Consider the following 21,343-nt stretch of genomic DNA (forward strand, 5'->3'; position numbering starts at 1 on the left):
TTAAAAGTCTTTCAAATATGTGATTAGCTTGCTTTCACAACCTGGGTACAGAGAAATAAGTCAGGCTTTTCTTACTGATTAGATATCATAATTGTAATCAATAATTATACTGAGCTAATTAAGTCAAGATGGCCTCAGGTGCTACTGACATGTGCAAGGTAACATGCCAACACTAAACAGTCCTTGCTGGCTATACTTTTTAGTTTTTAAAGTTTTTATTTCTCTTCCTATCAATTATCATTTGCTCCTGATGAGAATACCCTTTAAGGTACAATGCATTGGAAAATATACGTGTTACAATTTTACCTAAGCAAACTCAACAAGCTTGGGCAGAGTGAGAACCAAAAAGCTTATTTCTGAATAAACTTCATTTTTTATAAACTACCATTTCTGGTTGCTCAAAATCATTTGTTTTTTACAGGTTTACTGAGGTATAATTTATATATCATAAAATTCATCCATCGTAAGTGAACAATTAAATAATTTTACTAAATTTACAGAGTTGTGCAACCACCAACCCTACCCGGTTTTAGAACATTTCCATTATCCCAAAAAGTTCCCTTGTGCCTATTTGCAGTTAATCCCATTCTTATCCCCATCCCTAATAATTACTGATTTGCTTTCTGCCTCGATAAATTTGCTTTTTCCAGACATTCCCTATAAAATGAAATCAAATAATATATAAGCTTTCTACATCTAGCTTCTTTCATTTAGCCTAATGTTTCTGGAGTTCATCCATGCTGTAACATGTATTGGTAGCTTGTTTCTTTTAATTGCTAAATAGTACTCCATTAAATGCATATACCACCAATTTACTTTATTCATCAGTTGATGGGCATTTGAATTATTTCCAGTTTTAAGCTATTATGAACAATGAATGCTGCTATAAACATATCTATATGTGGACATGTAATGTACTTTCATTTTTCTTGAGCAGATTCCGACGAGTGGTATTGCTTCCTAGTTCCCAGATGTGATTCAGAGAGGCTTGTGATATGAAAAGTAATCTCTAATAAGAGACAAGTTACTGTAATAATATTATTCATTCATTTAGTTAACAATTATTTAGTTAACAATTATATTATTCATTTAGTCAACAAATACCCCAACCTGATATTATATTGTCAGACACTGCTGGAAGAGCTGGGGATAAAACTATGAATAAAATGATGACACTGCCCCTAAATGAGTATACAATCTAGTGAGGACTGTATATCTAGATATACAGGTAACTCTCACTTTTTTTAGATAAATATCCAGTTTTAGAATCTGGTTACACCACACTAACTTCTAAGTGTAAGGTTCAAAGATGGTGAAAAACTACAATGATTAATTCCCACCTTCCCTTCAAGACAAAGACCCTCACCAATTTGTAATAACATGAAAGAGGTTTATAAAAAAAAAACAAAAAACCCACACACAAAATAGTATGAGAAAGACAATAACAAGAAAGGTCAGAGCTTCTAAGGGTGGTGAAGATGAGAAACAAGATGGGGAAAATTAGAGGGCCTAAAACTCAGAGAACACTCAGGGATTATTTCTGTTAATTGATTACATACTGACAAGAGAGTGGTGGCTCATATTAAATTGCCTCAATCAGTAGGCCTGTAAAGAGGAATAAAGTTTATGCTTAAGCTGTCTTGACTTCTTTCTGGCCTTTTTGGACATCTGTTGTTCTTGGGAGATTTGGAGATAAGGTGAAGTGGCATCAATGGAAGAATACTTCCCACTTGATATCTCTAATACCCTCTTAATACCCTACCTTCATCAATTCTTTGAGCTCGGAGGGAGCTCCTATTCATTCACCGTACTATCTTTTTATTGAAACACACCCTCTCGTGTTCGGTTTCCTCTTTTATCCATCTTAAGATTAAATGGCCCATCATTATATTACTCCCTTGTCCCTCTTTCCCTCTATTATAATTACCTGATAAAACCCACAGCAGGAGAAAGCCTATGTCTATGCTGACTCCATCTCAACCTGAATTCACGATCATTAAACGTAACTGAGTAGCAACATTATGCCATTTTCACCATCAATTCACTCTCCCACTCTCCTCAGTGATTATTCCACTCCTCCTCTCTCAATAATTCCTCTTCAACTTGATTCTCAGCTTAATGCTAGCCTGAGCCCTAGGCTTATATATACAATTGGCTACTCAACATCTCCACTCAGACTTCTAGTAGGCCTCTCAAACTTAACATATCTAATATCAAGCTACTGAGTACTATCCCTTCTATACTCCCACCCCAAACCAGTTCCTCTTGCTTCTTCACTCCAGTAAATCTTGATATTTCCTCAATCCAAAAACCTTGGGGTCTTAAATTTCTCATTGTCTTATATACCCCATACCCAATACATTGGCAAATACCGTAGGCTCTGTCTTCAAAACATCCAGAATCTGAACATTTCTCACCTCTACCACCCTAGACCAAGCGACTATCAGCTCTCCTCTCAATGACTGCAAATTTCCTAACCAGTTTGTTTTTACTTCTGTTCCCCTGCAGACTATTTCTCAACCCAGCAACCACAGTGATCATAGGTATATCACTTCATTCCTCTACCACTCTTATCCAATAACATCTCAACTCAAGAGTAATTAGCCAAAGTCCTTACTATGTCCTAGAAAGCCCTATCTCATCTGTCTACCCCTTCAATCACTGTCCTATCTCCTACCACTATCTCCCAGCCCCTTTCCCCAATCACTCTGGTCTATTCATAATGGCCTACTTCCTGTTCCATGAACAAGATAGGCATGCTCCCACCTGAGCCTTTGCCACTGCTGCCCCCTCACCACAGAAGCCTCCTCCCCCAGCTCACCTCACTCCCTCCTATCTTTAAATCTTTTGCTATACTGCCTCCTCCTCAGTAAGGCCTTCCCCAGGTCAAGTAAATTAGCATCTTCCCACTATCACTCTTTGTTCTTTTTAGAACTCAAGTCTACGTGGCATTATGTGTTTTTTCGTTTGTTTGTTTGGGTTTTTTTTTGGTCTATCTCTGTCCAGCAGAATGTAAGCTCTACAAAGCCCAGTGACTTGTTTATTTACTGCTGGATTCCCTCTCCCAGAACAGGACTTAGCTAATAGAAGGCATCCAGTAAATGTTTTAAATAAATAAATGAATAATAGAGAGGACTATGAGAACATACACAAGCAGCACTTAACCTAATTTGAAAGAGTTAGAAAAAGCTTCTCTGGAATGGTGACATCTAAGGATAGACCTGAAAGACAAGTAGAAATTATCCTAGTGAAAGAATATGGGAGAGAAAGATCGTTCTAGATAGTAGAAACAGCATAAACAAAAGACCCAGAGGCAAGAGAAAGAATGGCCATTTGTGCCATGAAAGTGTATACTCTCCCAAAATAAAATATTTCTTTAAAAAATAAAGCAATTAAATCTATTTCCCCATTTTCTACAGTCTATCCTACACCAGACAATGAGGACTAACACAGTATACTATCCTATATGTTCTTGGCCAAAGACCATTACTGTACATATTTAAAACATTTTTAGCCAAGATGAGTGAGTGCTAGGAAGAACAAAAGAAAATAAGTATTTTACAACGTCTGTTATTCATTCCCTTATAGTTTCCTTTGCTGTCTTCGATTTTGGATCTTGGCAAATAACTTTTGATTTGACAACAGGTAAAAACGGACTGGCCATGAAAAACAATAATAAGATACCATGTCAAAGGTACTCAAAGGATACCAGGTTAAAAGTGGCTAAAGGCCCCTTCAAAGAAATGACCAAGAAAACAAAACCTAAAGATCAACAGGTGATTAGGTACTGGTAACATCCTTTGCTATTATGAAGGAAATCATAATCACCATTGCAGCCAAAGGGATTGGCTAACAACATTTGGAAGATAGCTGAAAAACTGGCAAGATATAACTTCAGGAAATTTGAAGAAAATGGATAAATGATTGCAAATGGCAGGAATGCATCTCCTTGGGGACTATGCTATGAAACCCCAGTATAATGCTCATTGGTCATTTCATTTGCAGAAAAACTGACAGCATCCTTGAGCTGAAGAAGGTATTACTGCAGTTTAGTATGATTAGAATATAGAGTGGGCAAGATTCACAACATAAGGTGATTTTAAAACAGATGTGTTTTGGGATCATAAGAACCACCCTTGGGAACATGACAAAAGCTGAAAAATACATTCACACAAGAACTCCATACACAATTTCAGAGGATTTCCAAACTCTATGAAACTCAGTGTGAAAGTTCAGGTGAAAACCATTACACTCAGGACAATAAAGAGAAATATGTCCCAGGACGAGAGCTATGCAGCAGGCTTATGCAAATTGTCCAGAGGGAAGTTAGAAGACAGAGGGTTATAGGAAAGTGGGCCCCAGGAAAAAAAAAAAGCTTACAGAAAGGTGGTACGATTATTAGACTGGATAAATTTTAAAATTCTATAAAGGCACTCAACTAATTCAAGAAAGTCAATGTATCTATGCAACAAATTTAACTGTGAAATATTCTGGAAGAGAGAATCCATTTCACTTTGATAATAAATATATGACATTATGTATATAAAAATACATATAATGTAAACATATTATATTATTTGGACTTATAAGAAAGTGCAAAGTGTGATAATGGAGTGCAGCAATGCAAACCGAACACTCAGGTCTTTATTAATCTTAATTTTTAGAATCAGCATATAATTCAATCTCAGAACACTTTATGGTTACAGAACCAAAGGAAAGCATTAACAATTTTGACAACATAAAAGTATAAATGACCAAGGGTAAGGGTACAAATATAAAGAACTATACTATTTAAAATTTAAAAAGGAAGTAACCAATGATCCAAAAATGTTAACAAAAAAACTATCAAACATCAGGAAGAGGGGAGAGGGTAAATGAGGGGAGGAAACTTAATGAGCTAAATCTTCATATTTTGTAGCAAAGAATTAATAGATCCTGTCTAGAGTTGGCAAATGAATATATAAAAGAATTAGCATATTCCTTATAATTCTGGAGGTAACCTCCAGATATACTAAAAGCAGAAGTTCCCCCTGAAAAATATGAGCAGGGTGGGAGAGAGTTGGGTAGGATTACATACACTCGCTTTTCATCCTAAATTCTTCTAGACTATTCGATTCACTATCATGTATTCATGTTAGCATGGTAAAAATTAAAAATAAAAATAAAAAGATTTAAACCAGTTTAGGTAGGTCATTAGTGCTGATGCAATTCCCTGCCATCACTTGACCTATTTCAAATACTTTTCAAATATATCAAAGCAAGGCTTAGTTGTTTCTTCTAATGAGGGGTTCATTCTTATATTTACTTTCTTTATTCAAGCCAGAATTAAAGACTATTACATGTAGAAGAGATATTAACTAAATGTTGAAGATATATTTTTAAAAGAATATTGACACAAGTTAGTTCTCACTGTATTAGAATTCTTTGAATTTTGGTAAAGTTTAATTGGTCAAAACCAATATTTCTTTAAGTTGCCATTAGGATACACACACATACTTCTTCACAAAAGTACATCATCAAAACTCTGTTACAGGGCTTTGCTGGTGGTGCAGTGGTTAAGAATCCACCTGCCAGTGCAGGGGACACGGGTTCAAGCCCTGGTCCGGGAAGATCCCACATGCTGCGGAGCAACTAAGCCCACACGCCACAACTACCGAGGCCACGTGCCTACAGCCTGTGCTCCACAACAAGAGAAGCCACTGCAATGAGAAGCCCACGCACTGCAATGAAGAGTAGCCCCCACTTGCCGCAACTAGAGAAGGCCCACGCGCAGCAACAAAGACCCAACGCAGCCAAAAATACATAAAATAAAATAAAATAAAATAAATTTATATTAAAAAAAGTGAAAGGGGTTTCCGAAGGTTCTAGTTTAGGTAACCAAGTGAATGGTGATGGCTCAAAACAGAGAACACGGAAGAGAAACAAAATGGAGGATAATCATGTATTCAACACTGGATACAATGTTTGATATTTAGCTTGAGGAGCTGTCCAAACGGTAACTACAGATAGTACATTACTGGATAGTATAGTATCTAGTATATTACTTAGTTGATAGTATATTACTTAGTTGAAGCCATGGAAGTAAAATGTTTTCATACATATATACTGCAGGGTGTGGAAAAAAAAGGTCATTTAGAAATACCCACATTGAAAGAGCTGCTAGAAGAAAGGCCAGTAAAGTAGACCAAAAAGTCAGAGAAGTAATATAACAGCTTCCATTTTTCAAAAGCAATTTGTTACACAAATCTGCTAAGTGCTTTAGGAGATATTAAACTGCTTCTTAAGATTGGAATTATCACCATTTATTTATTTATTATTTTTAATCTATTTTTTAATTAAATTAAATTAATTAATCAATTTATTTAATTTTTGGATGCGTTGGGTCTTCATTGCTGAGCGCGGGGGCTACTCTTCGTTGCGGTGCGCAGGCTTCTCATTGCGGTGGCTTCTCTTGTTGCAGAGCACGGGCTCTAGGCACACGGGCTTCAGTAGTTGTGGCATGTGGGCTCAGTAGTTGTGGCTCACAGGCTCTAGAGCACAAGGTCAGTCATTCTGGCGCACGGGCTTAGTTGCTCTGCGGCATGTGGGATCTTCTTATACCAGGACTCGAACCCGTGTCCCCTGCATTGGCAGGCAGATTCTTAACCACTGTCCACCAGGAAAGTCCCTATCACCACTTTAGAGATAAGAACAAAGAGACTTTAAGATGTTGAATGATCTGCCCAAAATTATTCAGCTAATAAGTGGAAAGACCAAAATTCAAATTCTGGTTTGTTGTCCATCCTCTTAACTAGTATACCACCATCATAATGGAAGCCATGATAAGACAAGTAATGCCCATTTAGAGACTAGGAACGAGCAAGTTTTCTTACCCTTTCCTTCTAACTCCTGACTAAACCACAGTGCATGTGTCAAGAGCCTCCCCATCCCCATCCCCAATACCACCACCCCACCCCCAGAACACATTTATGTTTTCAGGAAGCTGGGACTCCACTAAAAATAAAAGGTACAGTTATTTTTATAGCTAATAACATAATGAAGTTTTTTTTAAAAGTGTTGGTAAGTTTGAATCCTGACATAGTTCTAAGACAATGTTTGAATAAATGAAAGCTAGCTAAATTAAAGCATATCAGTTAGGTTCATTCACTCATCGTTATTTAGTGCCTCTTATCTGCCAAGCACTAGGGATAAAATGGTGTCTAAAAACAGACTCTAATGCTGTATCTCTGAACAAACCTTACTGCAATGACGACACCTTTAGAGTTGCTTTATTTTGTCTTGCCTTGAGTGACATTTGTAAGCTACTTAAATAAAAAATATAATTTATTACATAGTATCTTGTAATACTGTGCTCCTTGAGAGAGGAAATAAACAATATCTATAACACAAAATATTCCTCTAAGTCTGAAAGCTTAATTTCAAATTATTTCAATAATGGCCTGTATCTAAGTCTAGAATCCCTATATTATTATTGTGCCACTCTACTCACAATGTCTTCATTCTTAGGGTGTTAAGATCTAATTTAACATATACAGGACAGTATATCATTTCCCCCTTAATTTGGGAATCAAGTCCAAAACTTTGTACTAAAATGGACAACAAAGAGGAAAATCCCATAACGACACTTTTGTGCCAGATGCTTTTACTGTTTTAAAAACACAAACTAGCTTTTCAATGTAAATACAACATAGGAAGAAAGGGGAAGGGGGATTAAGTTTCTTAAATTTTAGAAAAAAAAATTTCTTAAGAAAAGTTTTAACATACACCTGAACATTAGCTTTTAGGATTTCTTGGGCAAAACAATTTTTACCTGTTGATAAAATAAGGAGTTTCTACTATTTTCTCCATCCAGGGAAATAACAGATTTCCCTCTATATACTCATAAGAAACCTATGAGAAACAAATCATAAATCTATTTGACAGTTACACTTTCAAAATAATGGAAGATATCATGTTATAGACAAATTAAATAATCTCTCAGCTCAGAAATGCTTTCCTTAATCTAAACTAAATAAGAAAATCTATAAAGTCTATTAAAATATATAGCCTGGCACATATTAGACCCTCAATTAAGTGTCTGTTATAATTATAAAACTGGATGGCTTTTATTCATATGAATTTTACTTAATCAACCTGCTTTGAAGCATATAGGGCATTTAGTTCAACACCATGACCCAGGAAAAAAGCAAAATCATATTCCTTGGTACAGACTCTCCCTAAGTCCAGAATTGGGGGGAAAAGTCTGTAAGTTTATAACTGGTCACAAAGGGGCCTAAGCAAGACAGTAAAAGTGACTCAACAGAGTCCAACATCATCACTTATTGAAGCCATGTTAGGAACCAATTCTGCTATTAGTTGGCACTGCCTTCCTTCATTGTATACTAGATATCTATGTGCTCCCAGCTTCTACTGGATTTAAAAGTATAGGAGCTGGAAGCAGGAGCAGTTACTAAAGAAACAATCAAAAATCAACAATTTTTTGGCTGCAAAATAAGACTGGCTTTTTTGTAAGAATCTATTTTAGAAACTTGAAAGCAAAAATTTTGCTGAATTTTTCACTGAAACAATCTTAATTTTCGTGACTGCCTTTTCTGGAATTGGGGACAAGTGGTGCTTGTATAACATAAATCAAAACAAAAAAGTGCTAACCAGTAATCTCCTTCATCCCTGAGATAAAGTAAGCATGGTCTGAAGCATGTATTTATACAATGGCCCAAAGAATAAGAAAAGAGTAAGGAATAAGAAAGAAAAAAACCAACTGTGATATCATTGATATCATGCCATTTCTTCAGTGTGCTTTAGTAGCCAGAAATCTGCAAGCTCCTATCAATACAAGATGCTACTGTCATTCCCTGTCCTTAAGCTTCTATTAACTATTTCTCTAGAATTAAAAGTAACAATAAAACTAAACTCCTCACTTCTCATTTCCTAACCCAAACTGGCTAGGAACTTCTCAAAGGATTTTAGCAGTCCCAAATCAAAACTAAGATCACAAAACTTCACAAATACTCAAAAACTACACAGTACTTCAGCAGGTTAAAAAAAAACAAAAAAAAGAATAGCATTACATAGAATAGTTGTAAAGACCATATGACAGAACTCAGACTTTGCAAACAAAACAACCAGAGTACATTCTACAAGTAGTCATAACATTCAACAACGATGTATAATTGATTTTATAGGTTAAACATAGAATTATCACATAACCCAGCAATTCCACTCCTAGGTATATATCCAAGAGAAATAAAAAACATATGTCCACATAACTTTTACACAAATATTCACAGCAGCATTATTCATAACAGTCAAAAAAGCAGAAACAACTCAAGCATCCATCAACTGATGAATGGATAAATAAAATGTGATATACCCACACAATGGAATATTTTTTGGCAAGAAAAAGAAATGAAGTACTGATACAAGCTACAACTTGAATAAACTGAAAACATTACACTAAGTGAAAGAAGACAGTCAAAAAAGACATGTTATTTGACTCTATATAAAATCTCCAGGATAGGCAGGCATACAGAAAGCAGATTCGTGTTTGCCTAGGGTTGGAGGCGGGGGAGGGTGGATGTTGGCAGGAGTGACTGCTATTGGGTCTGGGCTTTCTTTGGGGGATGATGAAAATGTTCTAAAATTGATTGTGGCATTGGATGCACAACTCTGTGGAGGTACTAAAAACCACTGAATTGTATACTTTAAATGGGTGAACTGCGTGCTATGTAAATCATATTGCAATAAAGCTGTTATTTAAAAAATCAATTTTGTACTGCAAAAGTTGAAAAGGCAAGTAAAACTATTAAAAAACAAACAAGCAAAAAAAAACCCAACAGCATTATTGTAAACAGCTTGCCCAGCAAATCAAGAACAAAGATTCTCCATTTATTCTTTAACAAAAAATTTTACTGTTATGAAACAGTGAATATATATTTATATTTAATCAGATCTTGCTAATTCTCTAAGAAAATGCTCATTCTCACACAGAAATTTACATATATATGTATACAAATTAAACTGAAAAGATTCTCTGAAGAGCTCATATCACAGAGATTTTGAGCCATGAGAAAGAGAAGTGTATATGAAATTAAATGTAAGACAGATTTTATTATAAAATCTCTTTAATTTAGAGTGAGTATATAATCTCTCAGATGAGTTAGCTAATTAACGTCAATAACTAAAAAAAGAGTTCTCCACACAAATAACAGTGTTCTTAAGGATGTGTGCTTTGAATCACTCACTTGTAATCAGGAACTAACTGTGATACCTTAATATACCAATGATAAAACACAATCTTCTGTGAAACAAAGAAAGACTTCTAATAACCCATACTCACAAAAAACATAAAAACTTTAAAATTAATTCTTTAAAAAGCACTTTATCAGATGTATTTTGTTAATTCTGACTGGTATTTTTCCTCTACATTAAAATATTTTTAAGTGAAAGATGAATCAACAGGCTAATACAAATCTTCAATGAACATACACGATTTGAGGAAACCAAAAGATGACAAAATATTTCTTAAGCAGAGCTTCTTAAAAGTAGGGAAATCACATGTAAGAGGAAATTTCTAGACTAAGTTTGTACATTAAGAAAAAGAGATAGCAAGAATTATAAGACCATCAAAGAAAAAAATAAAGAAAAAGAGAAGACATGCAGAAAGATTCCAAGTCAACAAAATTTAAATGAAAAGGCCACAGCAAGGTGAAAAATAACCCCGATTTCCTAAAATTAGTTATTCATAGCAGTTATTATAAGTAATTACCAAAAGATATGTGAACATATTGGGAAGACTCTAAATATTTCAATAGAGTACTATGAAAAATTTTCCCATCTGAGAAAAGTAATATGGGATAATAAAGATCCTTAACACCATCAGCTTGTTATATAATTTTTCAAAAATGTTTTTCTCAATTATAGAAAAAACTAGAGAAACAAATACATTTTAAAGCTAAATACAGCTAATTACTAAAAACAATACAAGCCCTATGAAGACATTTTCTAACTTCAAGACAAAGTTAAGTCTGTGACTATAAGAAAAAACTCCCCAACTAGTCATGCAAATATTTGAAATACACATGTATCTATTACCTTACTCTTTGTTGCAATTTGAAAGGTAATAAGTGTATATAAGAAATTAAGATCATATGTTTTCTATAATAAAATGGCAATGTAGCTCAGTCATTTTTTTTTCCAGTTTCAGAGATAAGAATATTATCTCTAAAAGCCCTTAATCAATGTATGCAATTTGTATGTCTAAATATAAAGAAGCAGATAAATAACAGCTACTTCAAGCATTATACTGACCACTACAGATGGCTAAAATCAAGTAATATAAAAATTTAAATGACTTACATTGTTGTTGCGGGTTTCTACAGCAGGGAATTTTCTGACTATGAATTTCACAGCAGATTCCAGGTTTTTGTCAATAAGGTAGGATGGTTTTGCCTTGGGGTCTCCACAAGCCTATAAAACAACAGTAATAAAAGTGAAATGCATCCTTCTTCTAAAACCAAGGAATAATAGCAAATCTGTAATCAGAAATTAAGGAGATATTTGTTTTTGGTGAGCAGGTGACAAAATGAATAGGCAAAGTGCAGGGACTGTCACAGCTGAAATATGCAATGGGAGACAGTACAGAGATGTTCTTCTACTGAAAAAAATGCATGGAAAGTTTCAAAGCAGTTAGCGCAGAACAGCAGTGAAGGAAAAAGCTCAAACCTAAAAAAAAAGAAAAAGAAAAAAAAAATTCTTGGTTTGAGGTAGGACTGTATTCATTTGAAGCTATTAAAATATTACAAAATTAAATATTCAGTAGAGTACTGGAAATGTTTCTTTCTATGTGTTATATAATAAAAGCTTATGTTTAAATGTCTCTTCCAAAATGTTTTCCTCATTCACTTTAAACATTTTAATACAAGAGCCCTAGTTCAAAAGAAGTGGAAGCTGCTAAAATTGTCTTTACAGCACTAAAGCTGTGTTGCCTGTTCCTCCGAACATCTGAGTTACATTGTTTTCCATCATACCAGCAGCACTTCAAACAATGAAATCTACATCTATTCTATATCTCTTAAGCACAGAACAAATGGAAATGTTTACATTTTGACCACATCAGCAGTACAGCATTCTCTCTAGTAAACTGTAAAGCATTGTACAAATGTAAGGTATTATTATTAGACAGAACTTTTTATCTCAACTATTAGCAATACAGAATAATCTTCAATATTGTTCAGTTTCATTCTGTGACATTTAATTAACTGCTTTCTAGTGAGATGCTATTTCTTAGGGAATTACTAAAATTATAACATTCTTACTTAACTTCTTTTTATTGCATTTTAAAGAGGATGTGTCCTTTGAAAAGTTAACTATTGTGTGAAGAAATACAGTTTTGCAATCTAATGTTTTTTATCATTTACTATGGCTATGTTGTGGATTGCAGAAAGAGAAGTTATGAAACATGAAACTGATCTGAAAGCGGGCAAGCGGGCAGAGGGAAGGTGAAAAGCTTTGCAAACCTTCCAAACTTGTCCTTGCTGGGGAAGCATTGTAATAAAAAGAGAGAAAATTACTTGTAAACAATGATTCTCAAACTATGACATACGTTTCAGTAGAGAACTTATGCACTGCAGACTATGAATAACAAAACAAGATGAGAACTATATGGTGCTATAATTTTAAAGGTATTTTAAGTAGCAAGTTTTAGTATACAATAGATTTATAAAGTTTATATTATTTATATATATTTAAATACTACTGTGTAGGTGTACAACCATGTCAGTTTCTTGGTGCTCTTTCTAAATCAACTTAAAATAATACTAGAAGGAAAAATAAAGACTACATGCAACTATAAAAACAGGAGCAAAACCATCAGTGAAATTTTACATACCTTAAAAAGAAACGGTAGCCAAGAATAAAAATAAATCGTTATTGGATGACTTTTGCACTTCAGCTCAAATTAAAACTATTTTTCAAATATCAACTAACTCCTTTCCAAGCCAAAGTATAAAAATCAATGCAAACATTCCTATATTTTCCAAATGGAAATAGGAATGCAATAAGAATTATCTTAATTCTCAAACATAATTAGATAAGAAATTTAGAACTTTGTAATCCTTCACCACACCGATAAAAGGCTATTTTGTAAATTCCATTTCAACATCATAAATATTAAAATATATCTGACTTTTCCTCAGAGTAGACTATCATTTGCTTAAAATATTATTTCTCATAAATTAATCTTCCAATTAATCTACTTCCCCAAAAATATTATACTATAAAATAAGAATAACTAAGAACCACATAACTAAGAATTTGTCCCAATAGAAATAGTTACATATTAGCATTTCCTTATATCAATGATAAAATGAAAAGCAAGTTTCATAAACATGCCTGAGGCAGTGCAGAATCCCAAAGTGATGCCAAATTCTTTTTAAATGATATGTATTATCTTTCATACTCTAATTACTTAAAAATTCAGTTATCCATCCTAACAGTATTAGTGCAATCAACAAATGAAAATATGATAGACTATCATACCCATTTCCAATGATCACAAATTTTATTATGTAAGAATTTAATCAAGTAATTAAACATATATCTATATATGAATGGCTCTTATTACACTGAAAACATAAAGAATGGAATTTCATTTCAGTGGAAAAATAAATGGTTATATTGTCTTTCCTTGGAATTAATTTATCTTTTTCCACACTACTCAGTGGGCCATATCTAAACAAACTACACTGGGAGGCAGTATGCCATAAAGATTAAGAATACAGACTCTGGAATAAGACTGGCTGAATTTCAATTTTCATCACTTACTATCCATCGAACCTTGACTATATTACATTAACATCTCCTAATCTCAGTTTCTTCATGTGTAAATGGGGAAATCAGTACTTACCTCATAGAGTAATTATGAGGATTAGAAGAGAGATAGATAAGCCATGTACAGTATTTAGCAAAAGGACTGGCACATAGTGCTCTAAAAATGTTAACTGTTGTGAACAATAGCTATAATTATAATTACCTAAAAGTCTCATATGAATAGTAACCACAGAATAGTCTTTATCAGAGTATACAGAACTAGTAATAATGACTACAACTCCTTCCCCCAATCACTTATTTCTTTATTTACTCCAAGTCTAGACATACCAAGTTTGTTTTACTTATAGAAAAAGATTAGCCTAGTAGTTAAAAACATGGATATAGGCTGTCCATGTTCAAATCCTGGCTCCTAACTGTAACATAACCAAGTGATTTTCTGTGCCTCAGGTTCTTCATCTGTTAATTAGGTGATAATAATTACAATGTACCCAAAAAGGTTTTCAGCCCATTACATGAGTGTCTGTATGTGTGTACATGAGCAGAATTCTTAAAGGTATCTGGTATACCAGAAGCATTCAAAAAATGCTAATAAAAAATATAAGGTTAATAGACACTATACAGAAGTGTGAAGAAGTTATGAAACTTCTTTTTTATAGGTTTTATTTTTTTCTGAAATCAACCTACTTGATTTATTTACTTAACACCAATACAGACACTTGCAAATACTCAGGCCAAGAAAAAAAAAAAAGTGCAAGAAAAAAGTAAAACCTAACTAAAAGTACCTAGGTAATAATAGTATCCTCAGTTTTTGGGTTAGAGTACTGAGGCTTAGGTTAAGCAACTTGCCTAAGGTCATCTAGGTAAGTACATCTTGGCAAAGAGCCATACTGAATAATTCAGTTAAGAAGAATGTCCTACTATACTGAAAGAGTACAGCAAAATTCCAACTAACCAGATGTCTCATTTTATAAAGATTAATCTTCTTTCCCACTCTAACTCAAAAATTTCATTTTGATGACATTGAGGACAAAGGAATCATAAGATAACAACTTATATTTTAAGAACACAGCCTGCAGTTGATACACCTAAAACCCTATCCTACTGCAGTAACAATATTACACAAAATTAATCTTTCATTCTTAAAAGTATCGCCCTTTGAAATACCACATTTAAGAAAATGATATAGACTACTATATTTAGTTATCAATACATTTTAGACTAATACATTCCAGAAACGCTACCAAAAAGATTGAATCAAAAGGTTTAACAAATTACCAATTCAATTAAATAAAACTCTTCAGTACTTCTAACCTGCAAACCGCCACCCCCGCCCCCCAAAAAAAGAAAAGGTGAGTAGAGGGCAAAACTGTGTCTAAACCCCTGAATCTTAAAAGCCCTACAATAAAAGGTTTTTTGCATAATTGGCTAAAAGGGCTATTTCACCAGACAAAAAGGAAACTATATCTGAACTACAGAATTTTTTTAAAAAGCACCACACTAAAACCTTATGTTTTACTTTATCTTGACTCAGCATGATTTCATAATGCATAAAATACTATAATTTAAAATCCCAGAAGATCTAAGCAAATTTAAATATTTATATACTTAAATTTCCAGTTTTCAGAATTAGAACTTTATTTCCCATGAATATTCTAATTATCTTTAAATTCAACAAAGTTAAGACTAATGTGGCAGATAAAATTACACAAATGTTAAAGGAAATACTGTTAAACATAATAATTAACAATTCTTGTCTCTAAGTGGATCACAGCCCATATGACCTTAGGCAAGTTGCTTAACCTAAGCCTCAGTACTCTAACCCATAAACTGAGGATACTATTATTACCTACTTCATAGGGTAGATTGTTCAGATTTTTAAAAGACAAAATGCACATAAAGTGCTTATTTCAGGTGCCTGGCACACAAGTACTTATAAGTTTTAAACAATTACCTTCTATTTTTTTAAATAAAACTTTTCAAAACACCTGGATATCTATAGTGAGTTCCCAATTATCAAAATAAGATTTTCCATTTAACCAATTCAATGTCAGTATTGTCAATTCAGTATTTCCTAATTCGTTTTTTCACAAAACACAAATATAACGTTATTACCCAAAATAAAGAACAAAGATGTTTCAGAAAACCACATAATATTTTATTCAGGGCACAAAATAAACATCTTTGATTAGAAACCTCAAAATCAGATTTCATGTAATTTTAAATATGACTTTAAAACAAATCTTTCTGCCAATCTACCACCAAAATTCCTTCCCAAGGCCTTTCCTCAGTTGTCACAATATAGATTACGTACCACAGCTTAACTTCATATGGTTAATGTTACGTATTTTTTCAAGAACTGCCTTACCACAATGTTAAAAAAATATATAGATAGAAATAGTCCTCTCTCTATTCATAAGAGATTAAACAACAATCATGAAAAAGGAAAACAATAAAAACACAAGAGTAGAGAGTAAAAGGAACATTTACTGGGCAGCTGTTGCGTGCAAAACACCTTTGTTTAGAAATTATCTAAACCATCACTCAACAGAGAGGAAAGGAGCATCCGAAATTCAGTGACTTGCTCAGGGTTTTACAGTTACTAACTTTGAGTACCCAAAGATTCCAAAACACTAAAAACACTTATTTAAAAACATATGCTCCAACTTCCCTGGTGGCGCAGTGGTTAAGAATCCGCCTGCCAATGCAGGGGACACGGGTTCAAACCCTGGTCCGGAAGATCCCACATGCCGCAGAGCAACTAAGCCCGTGCGCCACAGCTACTGAGCCCGTGCACCACAACTACTGAAGCCGCACACCTAGAGCCCGTGCTCCGCAACAAGAGAAGCCACCACAGTGAGAAGCCCACGCACCGCAACGAAGAGCAGTCCCTGCTCGCCGCAACTAGAGAAAGCCCACGCACAGCAACGAAGATCCAACGTGGCCAAAGATATAAATAAATAAATAAATAAATAAATAAATAAATAAATAAATAAATAAAATTTTCAAGAAATAAAAATAAAAACATATGCTCCCAGCTCAATATCAAAAAAACAAACCCCAATCAAAAAATGGGCAGGAGATCGAAATAGACATTTCTCCAAAGAAGACATACAGATGGCCAAAAAGCACAGGAAAAGATGCTCAACATCACTAATTATTAGAGAAACGCAAATCAAAACTACAATGAGGTATCACCTCACACCGGTCAGAATGGCCACCATCAAAAAATCTACAAACAATAAATGCTGGAGAGGGTGTGGAGAAAAGGGAACCCTCCTACACTGTTGGTGGGAATGTCAATTGGTAAAGCCACTATGGAGAACAGTATGCAGGTTCCTTAAAAACCTAAAAACAGAGCTACCATATGAACTAGCAATCCCACTCCTGTGCATATATCCGGAGAAAACCATAATTCAAAAAGATACATGTACCTCAATGTTCACTGCAGCACTACTCACAATAGCCAAGGCATGGAAGCAACCTAAATGTCCATCAACAGAGGAATGGATAAAGAAGAAGTGGTACATATATATGATGGAATATTACTCAGTCATAAAAAAGAACAAAATAATGCCATTTGCAGTGACATGGATGGACCTAGAGACTGTCATACTGAGTGAAGACAAAGGTATGATATCATATCATATGATATCAAATATCGTATGATATTGCTTATATGTGGAATCTAAAAAAATGGTACAAATGAACCTATTTACAAAACAGAAATAAAGTCACAGATGTAGAAAACAAACTTATGGTTACCAAGGGGGAAGGGAGGGAGGGATAAATTGGGAGACTGGGATTGACATATACACACTACTATATATAAAATAAATAACTAAAAAGAACCTACTGTATAGCACAGGGAACTCTACTCAATACTCTGCAATAACCTATATGGGAAAAGAATCTAAAAAAGAGTGGATATATGTGTATGTAAAACTGATTCACTTTGCTGTACAGCAGAAACTAACACAATATTGTAAATCAACTATACTCCAATAAAATTAATTAAAAATACATAAGTAAATTTAAAAAATAAAAATATATGCTCCCAAAAATGTATATAAAAATAGTTCCATTCTTTCAATACCTCAGCTGCTCAAAACTTTTATTGGAGTAATCACTATTAAAGGAAAATTCCGATTATTTCGATGTTTTATTTTTTAATTTCTAGTCTAACTCAGCAATAAAACACATTCCTTTGCCAAAATACTATAGAACAAAACGATTTCTTTTAATACAATAACTTAATTGAAAAGACCATGAACAAAATCCCAGGGATCAGAGTGAGAATGCTATTTTTGAGAGCACAGGAAAGAAATCAACCTCATCTGAATATCAGGAAAGAGGAGAAAAATACAAAATGTGACCAATTTATGCTAGAAAGAGGAATTTAACTTTTACTCAATAAACAAGAAATAATAAACCTGTTTTAAAGCAGGTTTTGCAAAACTGAAGTCATAAAGGGACAAAGATTCTCCCTTGAGTCTTCAGCAAATTGAAATTAATGCCTAGAGGAAAAATGGACATCACCCAATAAGATCATGGACCGTAAAAGGAACTTGTGTATAATTCTTTTATTTTCTAATTTTAAAAATAATGAAATACAGTGTGAAATTTTCCAGTAAGTATTGGAAAATCTATCAAGACCAAAACAAGCTTCAAATTCTATTATTACTGATTAATTTTCCATTTTTTCCCCTCATTCGTATCACCTATACTTTGGCCAACCAATTTGCTTTCAGTTTCTCCCTTGAGCTGGGGTAGGTGGAAAAAAAAAAGGAAGGAAAAAAAAGTAACCCACTTCTACAGTTTGGATTAAGAAGCTTGATAGGAAAGTATACTGAAATTATTAGAAATGCTTTAAAATTAATGTAATTTTATACATTACCTCTTAATTAGAGTCAACAGTAGCAGATTTAAAGGTATATAAATTATGATTACTGTTTCCTAAGCACAGGTTCTGGGAAAACCATAAACTTAAGAAATATTTCAATGCATTATATATTTCAAAATTCATTGTTAAAAATTTTAATGACTCAAATAAAAGTTACTAATTACCATTCAATTCTCAAGAAGATGTCTATGTCCTTGTTGTTCTCATTTTTCAGCTTCTCATATACAGAAACATTTCAGTTTATAAAACAAAGGCATTCTGTTACAGTTTTTTTAAAGTGTTACATGTGGTCACATTTTTACTACTCTAAAGAAGTTGCTCTTTAAAGGACTGCTGAGAAACATACTTCTGAAGTACAAATAGTTATTTTGTATTAGCAGTAAGTAGATATCAAACTATAATATCAGACAGTAAAAAGGAATAATTAAGAAATGTTTCCTAAAGGTGGTCTTGAGCTGGATTAATAGGAAAAAATGAACATTTAGTAAATGTCCACTATGTTTCAAGCCCCAGAAATAGAACTAATAGCTAACATTTATTCACTTCTTACTCTTGTGCCAGGCACTACAACTAGCACTTTATGTGAATTAACTCATTTAATTGTCAACCTTATAAGGCTAATTAAAGAGTATTCCACAAATGTGGGAAAACTGGAATATCTGTCTAAGATTGCAAGAATTAGAATCAATAAGACTAATACGGCTTAGAAAACCAAAAAATATAACTTGAAGCATAAGAGAAGCTGAGAGCAAATAAGTACCCTATAGATGGTTTTGCTAGTATAGGGTCTACGTGCAGCTTAGCATTACAGAAATTTAGTTATCCCCAAAAACTAAAATTAAATCATTATAGCGAACGATTATCAGAAAAAGAAATCAGAAGTATTAAGAAGTTACACTTTACTTATTTTAGTGGTTCTTAACATCAGAACCACTTCAGGGGCTTTTTCTTATTCAGTAGGTTTGGGTCATGACCCAGATGTATGTATTTTTAAAAACCTTCTAAAATGATTATATTGTGTATCCCTGACTAAGAACCACTGGTCCCCTCAATTTCTAAATAAAGAAACCCTAATTCAGTTCAGAAAGACTAAACAACTTGTCCAAAGTAAAAAAAAAAAAAAAAAAAAAAAAAAAGGATCAGAGCTTTACCTAGAATCTAGCCCTCTCAACCCACAGAATATGCTACAAGTATGAGAAAATAACAGAGAAGTTTAGAGGCTATATGCCAGCAAGAAGGACATTAGATATTACCAGGGAATTTTATAACTTTATATTTTGTATCTTTATATACTCCACTGAAAAAATGTCTGAAATCTTGAATAATGACTGGCTGGCTACTCCTTGTCACTGCCCAGCTAAAGTTCCTATTCATACTTCAAAACCAAGCACAAAAGTCACTAACTCTTGTTCCCATCTCTCCCAGACAGGAATCTTTAACTCCCTTCTCAAGACACCCACAACCACACTTAAACACTGCATTTTAGTTAGTTATCTATACATCTCTCTCACCCACTACAATATGAATTTCTTGGCCTTGGAAACTGTATCTTAACGTATCTGTTTCCCCAGTGTCCAGAAGACATTCAATAAATGAAGAGTAAATGAATGAATGAAAAGGAAACTCTCAGTTTTTGGTACTAACTAAAAGAATAGTTCATGTGACTTATAAAATAGTTTTAAAGACACAGGTTTATTACTGTCAAGTACCTAAAATAATCAACTATGCAATAAGAAAGTATTTTCCAGTACAGGCTCTTTTACTTAAAACAAGAGATTCCTTCGAAACCTTTAACCCATTATACATTTCAAAATTCATTATTAAAAATGTTAAAGATTCAAATAAAAGTTACTAATTACCATTCAATTCTCAAGAAGATGTTTATGTCGCTGCAAATGGAGTTGAACAACATAGACAAACTAACAATTCAAGAGCTTATTAAGTTTAACTTATTTAAGTAAAACATTTCAGTACAATAGTATGCGACAAAATGATTAAGGAGGAGATTCTCTCATCACTGTCAGATTAAGAAAATCAAAATCTAATAATTACAGTACTGCAAACTCCTAATAGGATCAAAATTAAGAAGATTTTACTACATTTACTAATAAAGACAATACTAAAAACAGTCAACAGAAAAACATGCCTTGGGAATAGAAAAAAATATTGCTATTTTTGTAAACTCCAAGACAGAAAGAAACACACTTACTGGTTACACTTTCTTAATTGCATTTCTTATAATTCATGCAGGGTTTTTCAATGAAAAAAGTGTTACCATTTGACTTCAGGAATCAAAATGTAAAATGAAAAAAGTATATTTAAAATCTCAAAATTAAAGATAGAATATCTTCAGTGAGGAAATGATTGTATGCGTCCTTAAAATTAAGGAAGATAAATGCTATTTCACTGTTTCTTTGAGTTTACACCTTCCTTCCTGCTTTATATATATTCTACCCCCAGTTTAAAGCAAAATTTCCTGTTAGTTTTCTTAGTATTACTTGTATGGTCAGTTCTTTCAGTTTGTATTTTTAATATGTCATGAACTAAATATTAGAAATAATCACAAAGGAAAAATGCACATAATATGAAAAGTAAATACAAAATACATGTCCTCAA

General features: G+C 33.4%; 1 protein-coding gene across 1 annotated transcript in view; it reads right to left on the bottom strand.

The window, feature by feature from the left end:
• The window catches only part of NCKAP1 (NCK associated protein 1), a 95,406-nt gene that overhangs the window by 67,790 nt on the left and 6,273 nt on the right, over positions 1-21,343 (bottom strand). Inside the window, exon 2 of the mRNA XM_059928282.1 lies at positions 11,356-11,466. Coding sequence (XP_059784265.1) covers positions 11,356-11,466 — 111 coding nt within the window. The remainder of the gene's footprint in view (positions 1-11,355; positions 11,467-21,343) is intronic.

This window comes from Balaenoptera ricei, chromosome 7 (assembly GCF_028023285.1).
Source record: "Balaenoptera ricei isolate mBalRic1 chromosome 7, mBalRic1.hap2, whole genome shotgun sequence".
Classification (NCBI taxonomy): Eukaryota; Metazoa; Chordata; class Mammalia; order Artiodactyla; family Balaenopteridae; genus Balaenoptera; species Balaenoptera ricei.